The sequence below is a fragment of the Oncorhynchus keta genome, chromosome 21 (assembly GCF_023373465.1).
Source record: "Oncorhynchus keta strain PuntledgeMale-10-30-2019 chromosome 21, Oket_V2, whole genome shotgun sequence".
In the NCBI taxonomy this organism is placed as follows: Eukaryota; Metazoa; Chordata; class Actinopteri; order Salmoniformes; family Salmonidae; genus Oncorhynchus; species Oncorhynchus keta.
Window position 1 is genome coordinate 27,518,341 of NC_068441.1, and position 20,641 is coordinate 27,538,981.

Consider the following 20,641-nt stretch of genomic DNA (forward strand, 5'->3'; position numbering starts at 1 on the left):
AAAACCTGTTTTTGAATTGTCATTATGGGTTATTGTGTGTAGATTGATGAGATAATACAAACAAACAAAAACATTTAGAATAAGGCTGAAACATAACAAAATGTGGAAAAAGTGAAGGGGTCTGAATACTTCCTGATGGCACTGTAATTCAAGAAAACATTCCCTCTTTGGATTTTCTCATAAATGACCATTGCAGTATGTCATTTTAAGATACTGTTTGATTTTTTAAAGGTTTTTGAGTTTAATATAAATACAATTACATTGTTATAAACATGCATTTAATGTATTTTCCGTGATATCAAATACTTCCTATTTCAACATGCAGAAATGTAACATAAATGCCTGGTTCTATACTTTTCTGATACATTGTACTATAAAGAAACATTTTCATTCTGTTTCAGCAGAAATGTATGCCTAAAATGACACCTCTCTATCTATTTCCTTCTGTTTTCCCCTCCAGTCCTGCTAACATCTATATTTAGTATCTCTGCCAGTAAATCTTCTGTTGGGTGTCTGTACTTTGTTACAGACTTGGTATATCTGGGCTGTGTTAGATTGTCTCCTTTGTTTGCCCTGTATGAATTCACATAAAGAAACATGTACAAACCTTTTGTCCCCTGGGGGCCTTCTCAAACATGGATACATTGCTATTTACAGCTACACCAACTACCATTGAACATTATCAGACACTACACCTTTATGCATTGTAAGCTTGGCTGGTGTAGTAAATGGGTGGGCTAAGTGCAATATGTTCTACTGGTGTAGTGGATTGGTGGGATAGGTGCAGTACGTTTGACTGGTGTAGTAGATAGGTGGGATAGGTGCAGTAAGTTCTACTGGTGTAGTGGATAGGTGCAGTAAGTTCTACTGGTGTAGTGGATAGGTGGGATAGGTGCAGTATGTTTGACTGGTGTAGTGGATGGGTGGGATATGTGCAGTAAGTCAGTGAGTAAGATAAACTCTGCTGGTGTTGTGGCTTGAAACTGGATCAACTTGGCCGGTGCAGTTTCCTTTGTCCCATTGGCTCTGCTCCCACTGTATGTTTATCTAGCTCTCTGTCATTGTTTAATGCGACAGTCTTTGAAAATGGTCTCTCCCTCCATTGCCAACCGCATGAGTAGTCCAAGGAAGAGAGAGAGACAGAGAGAGAAAGACAGAGAGAGAGTTCTTGGAGAAAGCACAACTATTTGAAATATGATGCCAAGCACTGCAGTGATCCCAGGCACTGACTGCCTCACATATTGTTAGATCTCATAAGCTGCTATGGGCCACAGTTTTAAAGGCAGGATCAGGTTCCCCAAGCCTCTGCCACCTGCCACATGCAGCTAAAACTCTGCGTGTGTATATTCTGACATCAGTATGCGTACATTGAACATTACGCATGTATGTGGGACAGAAAGTCAAAGAAATGAAACACAGAGAGAGAGAGGAAGTAGCATGGGAGAGGGATGCAAGAGAGAGAGGAAAGAGAAAGAAGGTGAGAGATAAAGAGGATGTAAAGATGGAGAGATATAGAGAGAGAGGAATTAAACATAAAGAGATGGAGAGAGATAGATAAAGCCCCTTTGAATTGAGAGAGAGAGAGAGAGAGAGAGATAGAGAGAGAGAGAGAGAGAGAGAGATGCAGGACAGAATAAATACCACAGACAGAGAGAGAGAGATTTCATGGACGAGTCTGGACTGGAGCCTGGTGTCCTCCATCACCTGGTAGAAATGTAGAGTGGCTGGCTGGCTGGCTGATGAAAATGACTGCATGATAAGATCAGGAGCAAGCAGAAAAAACATGTCCTGTCTGCCTCTGTACTCTGTACCAGCCTGCCGACTATAAACCACAGCACAGGAACGTCCAGCCAATGTTCAGCGTAACACTTGCCTGTCACCTGAGGCAAAAATACAGGTTGGCAATAATTACTTCCTTTTACTGTAATCAACCAAGCCTTTTCCTTTGTGGTTGTACCAGTGTGTTGGCTGGAGAACAGGAGAGGGAAAAACAAGTCTTTCATCAGGTGGATCGGAGAGCACAGTAGTTGAATAGATGGATTGTTTTCAGACAAGTTATATATTTAAATTGGTACAATGGTTTAATTTTAATATCAAATTGACTGATTGGGTTTAACATAGCAAAAGTGTTAAGCATTTGACTATAAATATTTGGTCTAAATGTACTCAAATGTAGGCAATTTCATTGGATCTGAAAGAGTATTTCTAGTTTATCTCATCACTCAACTAAACAAATTTCGTATTTTGAAGATAATTTAATCCGGACCCAACTGGAGGCTGCCTCAGTCAGACAGTTAACAAATCTGTGTGTCACTCAGTTGGTCAATCAGACAGACAGACGGTCAGTCAGTGGACTCTCCTTTTGGAGGTGGGAGCAAATGCTCCAGCTATAGGATACAGGAAACTAGTCATACCCCCTGATGACAAGCCCAACAGGAGACAGAGATAGAAACAGACAGACAAGAAGCAAGACATACAGACAGACAGACAGTAAGTAGAGAGTTAGATTTAAGGGAGAATGGGCTTGTGCGCTAGGATTTCCTAAAACTAATTAACAACAGGGTGGTCCTGGCACGCCAATTAAATGGTCAGTGAAAAGCAGTGGCTTATTTCAGTGGCCCTTTTTCTGCCCGTCATGGAGGAAGTGGGGAATATATGAATGTATTAAAGGTTGTCTAATGTATTGATAGGGAGGCTGGAAGCATTTCAGTGTAGGTCTAATGCAGATTGGGAAGCCTAGTCTTAGTAGAACTTGTCAGGTTGGTAGCGGAGAGACTGTTGAAGGAAATAAAGTTGAGGCTTACTTATGGTGTTGTCCTGTGTGTGTGAATGAATGAATGAATTACATTTTATTTTTGTGTCAAATCGCCAGTTCGCAACCCATCCCATAATTAATACATACACAAACATTACAATAATTCACTGCGATAATTCAGTGATAATTATTCTGGTGTTCTGTGCAGTGTGCACCGCATAAAGATTGTGTGTGTGTATGTGTGTATGCGTTTTGTTTGTGTATGCTCTGAAAACTAGAGGGGTCACAGGATAAGGTAACTACTATGATTTAGTCTGACGGACCCACACTCTAGACTGTGTAAATGTAAGAAAGCACCTGTGTGGGTATTTACAGTATTCATGACAAGCAGAAGTTGCAGGCTCAGTAGCAACTAGGTTTGGTATGACGGAAGCTGCTCCAGTCCATCCCACATACCTTTCTTGCTGGACTCATAATCCCTCATTTTGGCAAACAGAGAGGAATGAGATTGCTCTGATCTTCCACAGCAGCTGTGTGTGTAGCCCTAGTTTGCTGAATTAAAGGGTACTGTAGTAATCATGTGTTACTGTTACCCTGTGAGATTTCAAGTTCCTATAAAGATGTTTGAATGGGCACATCATTCCTGAATTTGTTTCTTTCTCACATAGCATATACACACACACCCCAACATATTCAGTCATTTCTAGAGTACATACAAGCATGTAATGATCAGTATTCATCTATTCATTAGAAAAAAAAGAGTGAGAAATGTATTTGCTTGCCATGCACAACATTAACACCAACATGGGTTTGCCAGTGTGTGCGTGTGTGTGTACCTGTGCATGTGTATGAGAGCGAGAGAGAGAGGAATACAATTCCCCCTGCCTTTTTGTGTTTTAATTTGACCAGGGCATGAGAAATGAGCCTGGCAGCCTGTGCTGCAGGGGGGGTGCAGCTCATCCACTGGGCTTGGTTTAATTAGAACCCCTTCAGGAGAGACAGGTCGGGAACAGGAGAGGAGAGGGCCTCTATAAGAGAGCTATACTGTAGGCAGGATTCTACACAACACCCTGGAATAAGCTACTGGAGAGAGGATGGCAGGGTTGAGGAGCTTTGGGGAATGTTTCATAAGTCAGACGATGACACGTGGCTGGTAGATTTAGGAAAAATGGCATTAAAACACTCAAATTGATTCACACACACACATGCAGGCGTACACACACACACACACACACACACACACACACACACACACACACACACACACACACACACACACACACACACACACACACACACACACACACACACACACACACACACACACACACACACACACAAACTCCTTCACAATGACAAACACTCTCAGCTTCTATACCACTGGTGTTAATTTGCTGTCGTAGGAGTGTTTATGCGAGACTGTTAAAAGCATTGTGTAATGTTGATACACTATAATTGTGTTATTGCATCAATATAGTTGTTTTGGAAATTATTATATTCCTGGGAAGCAACTTCAATAAATCTCCAAATGAATGAAAGAACACTCATTCCAAATGTAGTCAAACCATTATTACTGTCAGAGAAAAAAACTATTTCAGTCAACAGTTGTGAAATAAAAATTACTGGATTCAAGTGAAGCAAAAACATTTTCTTTTGAGTCCAACTATTCCAGACTCATTCATGGGAAACTTCTGTTTTGCCTGTTCCGCTACGCTCCATGTTTGTGTGTAGCGACTCACAGTGTGTTGAATAACTGATCCTCCCCATAGGCTATTGTAGCACCATCCAGAATGCTGAAGTGCTATAGGGAGAGTTTTCATAGGCTGGAATATGGCTGTTATAAATGCATTAAGCAGCTTGTTATAAACAGCAGGTCAGAGAATGCTGCTGTCCTGTGCCAGGCTCAGCTGATGGGGAACTCTTCTCAAATAGTATTTTGTTAATGATCATTGAGAGCTCTCGTCTCCTCATTTCCCCTTTGCTGTGACATATATAACCGCGGTGCTTATGAACGTACAGACCTTGGACCTATTGTGGACTGAGCTGACCTCATTGTTTGAATTGTTTACTTTTTCCCCCAGGGAGTCGAGCAACAGTTAGCAACGCTGTATTGTTGAGGAGACAATTGACTGAGAGAGGAGTGAGAGGGAAATGTCTGAACAACCGAGTTAAACCTGTGGTTTTGGAGTAGAGATAAAAGACTGTAAGCCCGACCAGATGTTTGTATCGTGTTTTGAAGTGCTCCCTTTATACAGAGAGTGTGGTATGGGAGAAAAGACAGCTCATGACTTCTCACAAAGATCAAAAGGGAAACATTCATGTTGGTGTATGTTGTTCTTTGAATCATTGGGTTTCGCTGTGCAAAGCAGAGGAATCTTCTGTGGTTTTGAAAGTTTTGATAGTGAAAAAAGGAGCAGTTGCCCAGTATGGAGTAAGCAGAAAAGAGGCTCATTTTCCCAATATGACCTAGACAGCAAAGAGGCCCCACGTTCACTTCAGAATGCAGTATTGGTGAGTGTTGACATGAGGGCTGTGTGATATCGTTTTACGCTTCTCTCACACAATCGCCTGTCTCTTGTGCCTCCATTTTGAAGCTGTGTTCGCTAAAAACCGTGGTTTGAGTTTTAGTCATTTTGAAAGGTAACAGCTGTAACAATTCAAAGAACGCTGTGAATAATTTATGAAAATGTAAGGTACCTGAACTGAATACACTCCCACACATGTTCTTAACTGGCTAGAAAGAGAAGAATCTTCCAACTCACACTCCCACCATTTTATAATATTTTTCCATTCCAAAATCATGACTAAATCGTTTATCATCTCCGTGATCTACCAGAAGACCCAAGGGAGCTTTAGTGCCTTAATGACACAGCCCTTCCCAATATATGATACGTAACAGACAAATTCAAATCAGGACCTCGTAGCCAGTTCCAATGCTGATTTTCAATATTTCTTCTAATCAAGGACTGATTTAGACATAGGACACAGTAGTCTGGATTTCCAGGCTTGAATTTGAATACCTCTGATACATAATCTCTCTCTCTCTCTCTCTCTCTCTCTCTCTCTCTCTCTCTCTCTCTCTCTCTCTCTCTCTCTCTCCAGCAATCATATGTGTCCTCCAGCCACCAGATGGCACCCCCCAGTCCCAACACCAACAGCAGCAGCAACAGCAGCGTCGGGGGAGTGGATCAGCTGAGTAAAACTAACCTGTACATCCGCGGTCTTCACCCCGGGACTACAGACCAGGACCTGGTTAAGCTATGCCAGCCGTAGGTCTTCTTCTCCTACTTGCCCACTTTCTTTTACACGGGTAGGGTGAAGTTGCCTCTAGATGCTGATTTAAGATCAGTTTAGTATTTTCATCCTGGTGGGTAGGAGCGGGATAAACAAATCCTAGATCTGTGCCCACAGGTGAATTCTACCTGGAGCTCTTCAATAGGTGCTACTTTGCCACAAAGTGACTACAGTTATTACTGTCAGGCTACCTGGTCCTTCTGTAGCTCAGTTGGTAGAGCATGGCGCTTGTAACGCCAGGGTAGTGGGTTCGATCCCCGGGACCACCCATACGTAGAATGTATGCACACATGACTGTAAGTCGCTTTGGATAAAAGCGTCTGCTAAATGGCATATATTATTATTATTATTATTATTACCTATATAAGAGCCTACCCTCAGATCAGAACTGGTTGACTTTGCTGCATTATGGTTGGCTATACAACCTACACGTGTTGCGACAAGGGTTGTTGTGGCTGTATATTCTAAACAGACTGGTGAGCCTCAGCAGGAGAAACACACACACACACACACACACACACACACACACACACACACACACACACACACACACACACACACACACACACACACACACACACACACACACACACACACACACACACACACACACACAACACAACACAACACAACACATACAGTCAAAAAAGGCAGGCTTGCTTTCACTAACAAATAGTGTAACATCCAGCCCAGGCACCAGAAAAACCACACCAGGAGGGTAACAGGAGGTAGGGGCTTAGGTGCTGGGGAGTGTGGGAGCGTGAAACAGAAACAACAATGACACACTGAGTGTGTCCCAATAATATATCCTTTCTCCTGAAGCGTGCACTTGTTCACTACTTCCAACAAATCTTAAAGCATTGGATTGGTGGAGCCAGTTAGAGTTTCCACCATATTTATTATCAAATCAGTGAAGGGAAGTGACAATTGCACAGTTTGGGAAGAAGGAGAGAGAATTGGTATGCAGACATAGCCTCTGTTAATAGCATACAGTTTGGATGCATTCTAATTATGTTTAGATAAGTGGAGGAGTGTAGAGTGAGTGACCTAGAGAGGACTAGGAATTTGTAATTGCTATTTAAAACAGAAAACTCGGACTTAACAGGGTAAAGCCTGGAGATTGACATCAAATTGGAGAGGGAGGGGTGGGTTTGTGTAATATGAGTTGGAGTAGGGGAGGTGGGGGGCATTGGCGGAGAAGCGAACCTTGGAGGTGAAATGCAATTGACTGGGAAAAGAATAGCATGGCATGCTGGGTAAAGAATGCCACAGGCCTGTATGTGGGTCAGAGTTAAGACCTTCTACCCCATCCTCCCCTCCCTACCACACACACACACACACACACACACACACACACACACACACACACACACACACACACACACACACACACACACACACACACACACACACACACACACACACACACACACAGACACACACACACACATTCACACACTTTACAACAACTGTTGAGGTAGGAGCAAGGTCAGAGAGTTACTGCCACACAACCTTTGAACTGTTCAACAGGATGCATGACTTTGTTAATGACAACACAAAATATTTCTCTCTCTCTCCATTACAAAAGAGGGCACATCCCCACCAAAAAGTTAGTGGGCATTGAGTGTTTATGTATGGCCGTGGTCATATGGCTCAAGGTAGAAATGTCCTCCTATTCACAAATCTAAAATCCGATTACCTAACTTCCAATTGTAACCTTAAAACCTTTTGTGACTAGGGGGCAGTATTTTCATTTTTGGAAAAATAACGTTCCCGTAGTAAATGGGATATTTTGTCAGGACAAGATGCTAGAATATGCATATAATTGACAGCTTAGGATAGAAAACACTCTAAATTTTCCAAAACTGTAAAAATATTGTCTGTGAGTACAACAGAACTGATATTGCAGGCGAAAGCCTGGGAAAAATCCAATCCGGAAGTGCCTCATGTTTTGAAAGCGCTGCGTTCCAATGCGTCCCTATTGAGTAGTGAATGGGTTATCCACCAGATTACTTTTTCTCCGTATTCCCCAAGGTGTCTGCAGCATTGTGACATAGTTTTACACATTTATGTTGAAGAATACCCGTAAGCGGCTACATTGCGCAACTGGTCACCTGATGGCTCCCAGAGTGATTCTCGCATAAAATACAGAGGTAGCCATTATTCCAATCGGTCCTACTGAAAAAAACAATTGTCCCGGGGGATAGATTATCGAATAGATATTTGAAAAACACCTTGAGGATTGATTAAAAACAACGTTTGCCATGTTTCTGTCGATATTATGGATCTAATTATTATTATTTTTTTCTGCGTTTTGTTGACTGCAATTTCCGGGCGATTTCTCAGCCAAATGTGAAGAACAAACGGAGCTATTTCACCTCCAAAAATAATATTTTGGGAAAAAAGGAACATTGGCTATCTAACTGGGAGTCTCGTGAGTGAAAACATCCGAAGCTCATCAAAGGTAAACAATTGAATTTGATTGCTTTTCTGATTTCCGTGACCAAGTTACCTGCTGCTAGCTGGACAAAATGCTATGCTAGGCTATCGATAAACTTACACAAATGCTTGTCTAGCTTTGGCTGTAAAGCATATTTTGAAAATCTGAGATGACAGGGTGATTAACAAAAGGCTAAGCTGTGTCCCAATATATTTCACTTGTGATTTTCATGAATAGGAATATTTTCTAGGAATATTTATGTCCGTTGCGTTATGCTAATTAGTGTCAGTCGATGATTACACTCCCTCATGCGGGATGGGGAGTCAGAGGTTTTAACCAACAGAGGAATGAAAGAAGATCTGACTCTGTGTCAGAGTTTAGGGGCCACTTCATGTGTGGCTAACGGCCAGGCTTTAGGACCCAGAGGTGGAAAGAGAGTGTGGGAGCAGAGGACAGTCGAGAAAGAGAGAGGGGACAGGAAGGGGTGAAGGATCCAGTTACACTTTTACACTCCACCCCAGTACTCTGTTAGGGCCAGCTTGTGGAACACCAGCCGCCCTCGCTGACTGCATTACACAGAGACAGTGGAGGGAAGGACCTCTCTCTCTCTGACTAGCAGAAGTCAGGATGGCTGAGAGGTCTAAGGTGCTGCGTTCAGGCCGCAGTCTCCACGTAGGTTTGAAGGTGTAGGTTTGAATCCCACTTCTGACATCCATTTTATTTCACTATCCTATACCATTGTACTGTAAAGTTACACTGCATACTACTAAGCAGTCCTTTAAATGTCCTATTCTACTGCTCTTTGTTTATATTGTAGGAAATTTGGGGGGTAGCCCCGACCGGGATTCAAACCTGGGTTCAGCGACTGTCAAGCCAACACCTTAATAGAGTTACTCTATTATATTTTGCTATATTTTTCCTGCTATACAGGACAGTCTGTGTCACATTAGACAGTCAGTTCTCTAAAGTGCCACCATTTTGGTCGAATAGGCCTATGTTCATAAATATTTGCTGTGTTCATAAATATTTGCTGTGTTCATAAATATTTGCTATGTTCATAAATATTTGCTGTGTTCATAAATATTTGTTGTGTGACCTCAAATTTTTATTTGGTAGCACCAGTGCACTTAGAAAAATATTCACCCAGATAATACATTGAACAGCAAAACTGAAGTTGTGCCTCTGGGTTTGGGAGCAAGCAAAGTTGTTACATTTGTTTGTTTGTTTCATGTCCCATGAGCCCTGGCTGTTTTTACATTTGTATCATGATCAGAGTGGCGTGCCATAATCAGAGTGGCGTGCATTGTGAGCATGTTGATACGATACTTTGTATAATTTGACCTCTAACCTGTGAGAGTGAAATTCAGCCACACTTGATGGACAGTAGAAATGATTTGCTTCTGTATTGATAAAAGCAGGGGCCCAACTTTGGTTTTAGAAGTTGTTTTTTTTATCCTGTCGGCTGAATCCTGTCAGCCTACCCGACCGCTCGGAGGCATCTGCATGGTCCTAAAGCACACCGTTGCCTTATTTTGTATCACATTCAATGATTAAACTGGGGGGGACAAAAATGCTATTTCAGAATGTGGACATGTCCCCCCCATCCCCAGTGAAAGTTGCAATCCTGGAGAAAAGTAAATACCAATTTGTTAGTCTTCACCTGGATTTTACTACGTGAAAAACAACGAAGGCTTTTATACGTTTCAAAATTACGTACTGCTTGCCTATTGGTCTGATTTGTGTGTGTGTGTGTGTGTGTGTGTGTGTGTGTGTGTGTGTGTGTGTGTGTGTGTGTGTGTGTGTGTGTGTGTGTGTGTGTGTGTGTGTGTGTGTGTGTGTGTGTGTGTGTGTGTGTGTGTGTGTGTGCGCATGCATAATTACCCAGCATTAGGAAGTGTTTGTGTCTAAATGTTAGGGAGGATACACAAAATGTCCGATAGTCACCCCCTCCTCATATGGTCTGATGATGTCATGTTTATATGTTTTGTTTTGAAGGTATGGGAAGATTGTTTCCACCAAGGCCATCCTGGACAAAACCACCAACAAGTGCAAAGGTGAGAGTTCAGAGTTCAACAGGTTGTTTGGTTCATGGCACAGATGCCATTTACATTTAACCTGGAAAGATAGTGTTAGTGTCTAGTGTTGTGTTGTTGACTGTGTCTCCTTAAACAAGCTCATGGATTTATGGACTCAAACTCGATCCCAACTGCATTATACAATATTTGATGGTATTAGGCTATATAATATCATGTTAAAGTATTAGTCTGGTTACAGGTCTACTAATATACTGTATAAATCTATAAATCCATTAAACTTTAGACATTTTACAGATTATCTTTAGACTTTAAACACCTGTAGTTAATCTAACAGCCATTTGAATTACAATCTTACTTATCAATCATGAACATTTTGTACAAATATAAAAATGTGTGTGTATATGTGTTGTGTAGGCTATGGCTTTGTGGACTTTGACAGTCCGACAGCGGCCCAGAAAGCAGTGACCTCCCTGAAGTCCAGTGGTGCCCAGGCTCAGATGGCCAAGGTAAGACACACACTCATTTACATCAACTCCACACACACACTTTATATATTCACAGTCACACATGACCTGTTATAAACGTTTCTATGAGGAGTTCAATCACAACATCAACTCCTTACATCCTCAATTTATTTATTTCTTTGCCAAACTCATATGAAAAAAATGGTATTGTATACTATGGTATAAATACTATAGTATTCACTGTAGTGTTTTTGCAGACTTTACTGTAGTATTCACTGTAGTGTATTTACTGTAGTATACTGTAGTATTTACAGTTAGCTATAGTATAAAGAAAACTATAAGAAAACTGTAGTATATACTATAGTAATTAATGTACTGTTTTCTGGATTGTAGTATACTTTAGTATTTACTGTAGTGTTTTTGCGGACATTACTATAGTATTTACTATAGTGTTTTTGTTTTATTTTCTGTGACATAGAAGTGGAGGCTTTCTCCTTCAGGAAACCTACTGGAGAAATACTAAAAGAGCAGATTTACCCTAACCTGTATGTAGGTAGGACTGGGGTCTGAACGGATAGTTCAGAGCTTCTGCTCTTTTCTATAACCTGTATGTAGGTAGGACTGGGGTCTGAACGGATAGTTCAGTGCTTCTGCTCTTTTCTATAACCTGTATGTAGGTAGGACTGGGGTCTGAACGGATAGTTCAGAGCTTCTGCTCTTTTCTATAACCTGTATGTAGGTAGGACTGGGGTCTGAACGGATAGTTCAGAGCTTCTGCTCTTTTCTATAACCTGTATGTAGGTAGGACTGGGGTCTGAACGGATAGTTCAGAGCTTCTGCTCTTTTCTATAACCTGTATGTAGGTAGGACTGGGGTCTGAACGGATAGTTCAGAGCTTCTGCTCTTTTCTATAACCTGTATGTAGGTAGGACTGGGGTCTGAACGGATAGTTCAGAGCTTCTGCTCTTTCTACAACCTGTATGTAGGTAGGACTGGGGTCTGAACGGATAGTTCAGAGCTTCTGCTCTTTTCTACAACCTGTATGTAGGTAGGACTCGGGTCTGAATGGATAGTTCAGAGCTTCTGCTCTTTTCTATAACCTGTATGTAGGTAGGACTGGGGTCTGAACGGATAGTTCAGAGCTTCTGCTCTTTTCTACAACCTGTATGTAGGAAGGACTGGGGTCTGAACGGATAGTTCAGAGCTTCTGCTCTTTTCTATAACCTGTATGTAGGTAGGACTGGGGTCTGAACGGATAGTTCAGAGCTTCTGCTCTTTTCTACAACCTGTATGTAGGTAGGACTGGGGTCTGAACGGATAGTTCAGAGCTTCTGCTCTTTTCTACAACCTGTATGTAGGTAGGACTGGGGTCTGAACGGATAGTTCAGAGCTTCTGCTCTTTTCTACAACCTGTATGTAGGTAGGACTGGGGTCTGAACGGATAGTTCAGAGCTTCTGCTCTTTTCTGTAACCTGTATGTAGGTAGGACTGGGGTCTGAACGGATAGTTCAGAGCTTCTGCTCTTTTCTGTAACCTGTATGTAGGTAGGACTGGGGTCTGAACGGATAGTTCAGAGCTTCTGCTCTTTTCTGTAACCTGTATGTAGGTAGGACTGGGGTCTGAACGGATAGTTCAGAGCTTCTGCTCTTTTCTATAACCTGTATGTAGGTAGGACTGGGGTCTGAACGGATAGTTCAGAGCTTCTGCTCTTTTCTATAACCTGTATGTAGGTAGGACTGGGGTCTGAACGGATAGTTCAGAGCTTCTGCTCTTTTCTACAACCTGTATGTAGGTAGGACTGGGGTCTGAACGGATAGTTCAGAGCTTCTGCTCTTTTCTATAACCTGTATGTAGGTAGGACTGGGGTCTGAACGGATAGTTCAGAGCTTCTGCTCTTTTCTATAACCTGTATGTAGGTAGGACTGGGGTCTGAACGGATAGTTCAGAGCTTCTGCTCTTTTCTATAACCTGTATGTAGGTAGGACTGGGGTCTGAACGGATAGTTCAGAGCTTCTGCTCTTTTCTATAACCTGTATGTAGGTAGGACTGGGGTCTGAACGGATAGTTCAGAGCTTCTGCTCTTTTCTATAACCTGTATGTAGGTAGGACTGGGGTCTGAACGGATAGTTCAGAGCTTCTGCTCTTTTCTATAACCTGTATGTAGGTAGGACTGGGGTCTGAACGGATAGTTCAGAGCTTCTGCTCTTTTCTATAACCTGTATGTAGGTAGGACTGGGGTCTGAACGGATAGTTCAGAGCTTCTGCTCTTTTCTATAACCTGTATGTAGGTAGGACTGGGGTCTGAACGGATAGTTCAGAGCTTCTGCTCTTTTCTATAACCTGTATGTAGGTAGGACTGGGGTCTGAACGGATAGTTCAGAGCTTCTGCTCTTTTCTATAACCTGTATGTAGGTAGGACTGGGGTCTGAACGGATAGTTCAGAGCTTCTGCTCTTTTCTATAACCTGTATGTAGGTAGGACTGGGGTCTGAACGGATAGTTCAGAGCTTCTGCTCTTTTCTATAACCTGTATGTAGGTAGGACTGGGGTCTGAACGGATAGTTCAGAGCTTCTGCTCTTTTCTATAACCTGTATGTAGGTAGGACTGGGGTCTGAACGGATAGTTCAGAGCTTCTGCTCTTTTCTATAACCTGTATGTAGGTAGGACTGGGATCTGAATGGATAGTTCAGAGCTTCTGCTCTTTTCTACAACTTGTAGAGAACATCATATATGATCTATACTTTGCATGTCGGTTTTTCACATATTGGTGGCACAAATTGCAATATAGGGGAATGGGCAGGGTATATGCAAATTAAATACTTTAGTATTTACTATAGTGTGACTGGAACGAATTGCAAAAATCGCTGAAGTTGGAGACTTTTATCTCCCTCACCAACTTCAAACATCTGCTATCTGAGCAGCTAACCGATCGCTGCAGCTGTACATAGTCTATCGGTAAATAGCCCACCCATTTTTACCTACCTCATCCCCATACTGTTTTTATTTATTTACTTCTCCGCTCTTTTGCACACCAATATCTCTACCTGTACATGACCATCTGATCATTTATCACTCCAGTGTTAATCTGCAAAATTGTAATTATTCGCCTACCTCCTCATGCCTTTTGCACACAATGTATATAGACTCTCTTTTTTTCTACTGTGTTATTGACTTGTTAATTGTTTACTCCATGTGTAACTCTGTGTTGTCTGTTCACACTGCTTTGCTTTATCTTGGCCAGGTCGCAGTTGCAAATGAGAACTTGTTCTCAACTAGCCTACCTGGTTAAATGAAGGTGAAATAAAAAAAATAAAAAAAATAAAAAAGGGTAGTGTTTTTGCAGACATTACTGTAGTATTGACTACAGTTTTTTTTTCCGGATATTACTACAGTAATATCCGGATATTTTCCGGATATTTACTATAGTATCCTACAGTATACTACAACATTGTACTACACATGATCGAGGGATACTACAGTGTGTAGTATACTATTCTACAGTATACTACAGTTTAGTAAGTACTGTAGAATTCTATAATAAACTGTAGTATTTATTTTTATGTGGGAGTGTTCAGCAAACCTGAACTTTCAAATAATTTATTTGATTTGATAGGGAATTGACAGTTAGTTCTGCCAAGTTGGCATCTATATTGAACTACAAAAAGGAGAGACAGTGTTCATGCAAACACACTCCCTCCAACATTTCCAGTGGTTACAAAGGTGAGCTCTTATACTGTATGTTGTTATGGCCTGAATGGTGATAAGTGTTCACTTGGCACCTTTTCAAGATCTTAGTTAGCTGGCAGTTGGCTGGGTGGGAGGGTAAAGAGGTCACAGCATCTGAGGAGAACAGGAAGTCTATCAGATGGAATGGAACTGGTTGTTTCTCCTCTTCCCTCTCTTGACTCTTCCTCTCCTCTTCACCTCTATTCTCACATCTCCCCTTGCCCATTTTCACCCATCCCTCTATCCCTCTTTCCCTCCTCCTTTGTGTGGCTAGCAATATGTGTGTCCTGCTAAGCGGCTCCTGCTGTGGGCCTTGTCCCGAGCTCTTTGTGTGGGTGTTTGCAGTCAAAGGGACTGTTGTGGGCCCATTAAGCTTATCCCTCTGTGCCTCTCAGGCCCCCCATTGAGAGGGCCCCGGGAAGGGTGCCACCACACCCGCCATCAATGACAATGACAATGACAATGAGCTGGCCTGTGCCTGCCTGGGTTTGTATCTGGGCCTGGGGCTGGCACTAATTGTTTACTCCATGTGTAACTCTGTGTTGTCTGTTCACACTGCTATGCTTTATCTTGGCCAGGTCACAGTTGCAAATGAGAACTTGTTCTCAACTAGCCTACCTGGTTAAATAAAGGTAAAATAAAAATAAAATAAAAAACTATAGGACTACAATCCCTCCAACCCGGCCCTGCAACAGGGTCCAAGTCACTTCACTACTACAGAGTGAAGATGGAGCAGCACAGGAATTAATACACTAACTTCAGAATTAAGACGGGCCTTGCAACTGAAAATCAGGGTCCATCTAATCACTCCTCCTGCTACCCAGATAATGTATCCAAGCACTCACTGTAATAGATGTTAGAACACAATAGTCTAACTTACATAAACAGTATACAGTGGCAAGAGAAAGTATGTGACCCTTTGGAATTACCTGGACTTGCATAAATTGGTTATAAAATGTGATCTTCATCTAAATCACAACGATAGACAAACACAGTCTGCTTAAACTAATAACACACAAACAATTATATGTTTGCATGTCTTTATTGAACACGGTGTAAACACTCACAGTGCAGGGTGTAAAAAGTATGTGAACCCTTGATTTTAAAAGCTGGTTGACCCTACTTTGGCAGCAATACCCTCAACCAAACCTTTTCTGTAGTTGCGGATCAGACCTGCACAGCGGTCAGGAGGAATTTTGGACCATTCCTCTTTACTAAACTGTTTCCGTTCAGCAATAATCTTGGGATGTTTGGTGTGAAACGCTCTCTTGAGGTCAAGCCACAGCATCTCAATCTGGTTGAGGTCAGGACTCTTACTAGGCCACTCCAGAAGGCCTATTTTCTTCTGTTGAAGCTTTTCTGTCGTTGACTTACTTTTGTGTTTTGGGTCGTTGTCCCGTTGCATCACCCAACTTCTGTTGAGCTTCAATTGGCGGACAGATAGCTTTACATTCTCCTGCAAAATGTCTTGATAAACTTGGGAATTCATTTTTCCATTGATGATAGCAAGCTGTCCAGGCCTTGAGGCAGCAAAGCAGCTCCAAACCATGATGCTCCCTTCACCATACTTTACAGTTGGGATGAGGTTTTGATGTTGGTGTGCTGTGCCTTTCTTTCTCCACACGTATGTTGCCTTTCCTTCCTCGTCTCCAGACCGTAGTCAGGACGGCTCAGGGGAGCCTTCACTTGCTAGCTCCGGGGCCAGGGCAATTTACGGATGCTCTGGGGAAATTCCCACATTTGGGGATCTTATCCGCTACTAATGACGAGTTAGTCTGGAATTCCACTGAAATAGTTCACTTTTATTAAAACTTGTACATCATTTGAGGTAGTCTGAATGACAAAATAAAATAGTGGGCTATTGTACGTACGGCTACATCCTCATCACACAATATTGCATTCAAAACCCAAAAGTTAACTTACTGCGTTACCCATAATGCACTTCAGTGTTTTAAAGCTATACCCATACTTTATCAACACATAGTGTTGTGTGTTCCTTCCAAACAACTCAACTTTAGTTTCTTCTGTCCACAGAATATTTTGGAACATCCAGATGCTCTTTTGCGAAGTTCAGACGTGCAGCAATGTTTTTTTAGGACAGCAGTGGCTTCTTCCGTGGTGTCCACCCATGAACACCATTCTTGTATTGTGTTTTACGTATTGTAGACTCGTCAACAGAAATATTAGCATGTTCCAGAGATTTCTTTAAGTCTTTAGCTGACACTCTAAGATTCTTCTTAATACCTCAGTGAGATCTGCGCTGTGCTCTTGCAGTCATCTTTGCAGGACAGCCACTCCTAGGGAGAGTAGCAACAGTGCTAAACGTTCTCCATTAATAGACAGTTTGTCTTACCGTGGACTGATGAACATCAAGGCTTTTAGTGATACTTTTAACTCTTTCCAGCTTTATACAAGTCAACAATTCTTAATCTTGCGTCTTCTGAGATCTCTTTTGTTCGAGGCGTGGTTCGCATCAGTCAATGCTTCTTGTGAATAGCAAACTCAAATTCTGTGTGTTTTTGCTGAGTGTTATCATAACTCCCAGCCAGTCAGTTGTCTCTACAGAGGAGTGTCTATGGGGCTAGCTTTGGGGCTAGCTTTGGGGGCTGTCTATGGGGCTGGCTTTGGGGCTAGCTTTGGGGCTGTCTATGGGGTGGCTATGGGGCAGGATATTGGGCTGGCTATGGGCTTTCTATAGGGCTGCCTGCGGGGGCGACTATGGGGCTGTTTAGTGGCTGGCTTGTGGGCTGTCTATGGGGCTGGCTATGGGGCTGGCTGTGTGGCTGTCTATGGGGTGGCTATGGGGCAGGATATTGGGCTTTCTATAGGGCTGCCTACGGGGGTGACTATGGGGCTGTTTAGTGGCTGGCTTGTGGGCTATCTATGGGCTGTCTATGGGGCTGGCTGTGGGCTTTCTATGGGGCTGCCTAAGGGGGTGTCTATGGGGCAGTTTATGTGACTGTTTATGGGTCTGTTTATGGGCTGTCTTTGGGCTTGGTGGGGAGGGACAGGGAAATAATGGAAAGTGATATAACTCAACAGCTCTTTGATTTCTAGAGAGCCTTCTTTTCTGCGTACAGACGTCAGCTCACACTCACCACCAGCTCGTCACCATAGATGCATACTGAGCAAGACTCCGGGGTTGTGTGTCACCAGGGGAGAGAGAAGAAATAGAGAGGGAGAGTTGGATAAAAAGAGAGAAAGAGCAATGAAGAGATTCCATTTCACATGTGGTGTGCTTGGGTGTGGTCCAGACATAATTTGAATATCAGCATCAGAGGAACAGTTTAAGAGATGTTGTCCCCGCATGCAGAACAGGATTAGATAGATCAGTCAGTCTTATCTATATTATATGACCGGTCACAGTGCCACTGAGTTGTGTAACAAGGAAGTGTCTCCTTAACCACCAATGTGGTTTAAATCCCAGAAATTAGACTTTCCCTCACGTTGAATCCTGGTTAATTTAAGGAGATTTATATTTATTGTGAGGACAGGCCAACACAACATGACATTGAGAAGTGTTTCAGGATGCTGTGTGTTGACATGCTTCCGTACCATAAATCCACCCAGGAATTCCTCATTGTCAGATCAACAAAGTGACAAGCATGGTACAACACCCAGCTCAACTCCTGCTGAACTGTGCAAACTGAGGGTGTGTCCCAAATGCACCCTATTCCCTATGTAGCGCAATACTTTAGACCTCAAACTGAAGCTCCAGTTTGTGTTCTTCGGCTCTCCTGTCTATTTGACTTAGGATCAAGCTGACTCTTTGCTTATGAATCAACAGAGATAAGTGTGGACTTACTGGTCTGTTGAATGAACCTATATTTTGGCTCAGTTTCTGTCCTAAAGGAGGGAAATGGAAATGGAGGGAACAGCGGGATGTAGTGCAGTCATATGGGGTGGTGTCACTTGTGTGGATGGTGTTTTTGACTGGTGGTGACGAGGTGTATGTTGATCTGTAATTTAGACTTCACTGAAATGCTAGCTTTTAAACACTGTATCTAAACCTTAGCTCATATCCTCTCTATTACTCCCTGGGGCATGAACCTGGTAACCTGATATTCACTATCACATATCATAACAAGTTGTTGTTTCCTCATGCTCTCTCAAATGTTGCGTAAAACCCTTTGTGAGAGTGAAAGAGAGACTGTGGGAAAGACTGTATCAGGAGAGAGAGACTTTTGCATGAGACAGGGAGAAAATACTGTACAGTCAGACGCTTTTGTAGTTCCTCCCTCTATCTGCTCTCCCACTTTACCCCCCTCTATTTTCTTTGCTTTTCAATGCTCCTCATTCCCCCTAGTCTCTCCCACCCCCTCTAGTTTTCTCCTTTACCTCCTTCAGTTACAGCAGGTTGTCAGATAGAAGCACAACTCATATGAACAAACCCACTCCTCCCCCATCATTCAATTCTCCCCCTTTTCATGCCCTTCCTTCTGAATATTACTTGCCTTTCTCCTCTCCCCTGTTTGTTGAAGCTCCCTCTTCCATCCCTCCTCCCCTCCTCTCCCTGCATTTGGCCCAGCCCCGACTCACCCGGTTGCCAAGCTCCTGTTGTTGTGCTAACTCTAAACTTCACGCCTGGTTTCCTGTATGTTTCTACATAGTCTCACAAGGTTTCACTTTTGAGCTCTGGAATTGGAATCTTCTCTCATTCCTCTTTTATTCATTCTTCTGGTCTGGGCTCTTTTTCAGTCCTTCCACATTTCCACATACTTTTCCTGCATTATAATGCTTACATTTCCTAGTAGCTGAATGTGTTTTTAAGAGGTGAAAAGTGCTCTTGTACTCACAAAAGCACTCACATACAACCCACATTCAGTCATAAACCACTGAGAATACTCATTTGTTATATCGTATATCTTTCATGACCATGACGTCACAAATATATCTAACAGAATTTAAACAGTGAATGTAAAACCTCTTTGTTTGTGATTACACACTGTGAGTCTGATTTACCCTGTCTGTCTGTTTTCCTTATGCAGCAACAGGAGCAGGACCCCACCAACCTGTACATCTCCAACCTGCCTGTGTCCATGGACGAGCAGGAGCTGGAGAGCATGCTCAAGTCCTTCGGCCAGGTCATCTCCACACGCATCCTCCGCGATGCCAACGGGATCAGCCGTGGCGTTGGCTTCGCCAGGTACACACAACATGCTACACCAGTAGCATCTTTGGCAACGTGTTAAACTAGCAGCTAAAACTACATGTTACAATAGTAGCAGTGGTGTAGTGGAGGGTATATGCAGGAATATGGCATGTACCCACTTTTTTTATTGGGCATTGCGTATACTCACTTCTTAATCCCCCTGATGCATATCAAAGTAGTGTAGTGGAGGTATACGTTGTTTCAATGAAAAATACCTATGGAACAGATCAGAATGTTTAGCTTAACATTTTGATAAACTATTATTTCTTCTTATTCTAAGCACAGCAATGTGCACATGGCGTTAGGCCTACAGTACGCATGCATGTTCCAACACGTGAATATTCCAAAATGCAATTTGTGGGAAAACACTGTTCTAAAATGCACATGTGAACGGTTTCATGGACAGAGATGGAAATATTCATTAGAAAATTTGAAAGAGGAGAGATTTAAAGATGCAACAACTATTATGGGTTGCTGATATGACTAGGATAATGCTTTTGGCTGCAGGACAATGAAAGAAAGTTGATTTGACAACCAATAGAAGAGGAAAGTGAAAATTATGTTGATGCTAATGATAGGCCTAAACATCTTCTGGTAGATAGAAAGGCTTTCCCAAAAACCTTCGCTATTAAATGTTAACTAGCTACAAAGTAGTCTACCTGGCAGAATGATATGATTATTTGCATCGATCCAGTGGCCATTTGTTCTACAAACTCCATCTCATGTGAGCTACAGAAACACCGCCCACCAAACAACAGTACTAGGTGCCTACAC

General features: G+C 42.4%; 1 protein-coding gene, 1 long non-coding RNA gene and 1 other non-coding gene across 4 annotated transcripts in view; 1 reads left to right on the top strand and 2 right to left on the bottom strand.

The window, feature by feature from the left end:
- Nucleotides 1-20,641, top strand: part of LOC118376147 (RNA-binding motif, single-stranded-interacting protein 2-like) — a 61,767-nt gene that overhangs the window by 13,687 nt on the left and 27,439 nt on the right. Inside the window, exons 2-5 of the mRNA XM_035762837.2 lie at nt 5,858-6,024; nt 10,485-10,543; nt 10,940-11,031; nt 19,704-19,861. Coding sequence (XP_035618730.1) covers nt 5,858-6,024; nt 10,485-10,543; nt 10,940-11,031; nt 19,704-19,861 — 476 coding nt within the window. The remainder of the gene's footprint in view (nt 1-5,857; nt 6,025-10,484; nt 10,544-10,939; nt 11,032-19,703; nt 19,862-20,641) is intronic.
- On the bottom strand, nt 11,472-11,528 carry LOC118376149 (U7 small nuclear RNA). The gene has a single exon (XR_004823978.1). It is a non-coding gene; the product is annotated as a U7 small nuclear RNA (small nuclear RNA).
- Nucleotides 11,658-12,950, bottom strand: LOC127910324 (uncharacterized). 2 transcript variants are annotated; one of them, XR_008074343.1, is made up of 3 exons: nt 12,772-12,950; nt 12,586-12,709; nt 11,658-11,904 (listed from the first exon to the last, which is right to left on the bottom strand). It is a non-coding gene; the product is annotated as an uncharacterized LOC127910324 (long non-coding RNA). The 2 variants fall into 2 exon arrangements; XR_008074344.1 differs by lacking the exon at nt 11,658-11,904 and adding an exon at nt 12,168-12,213.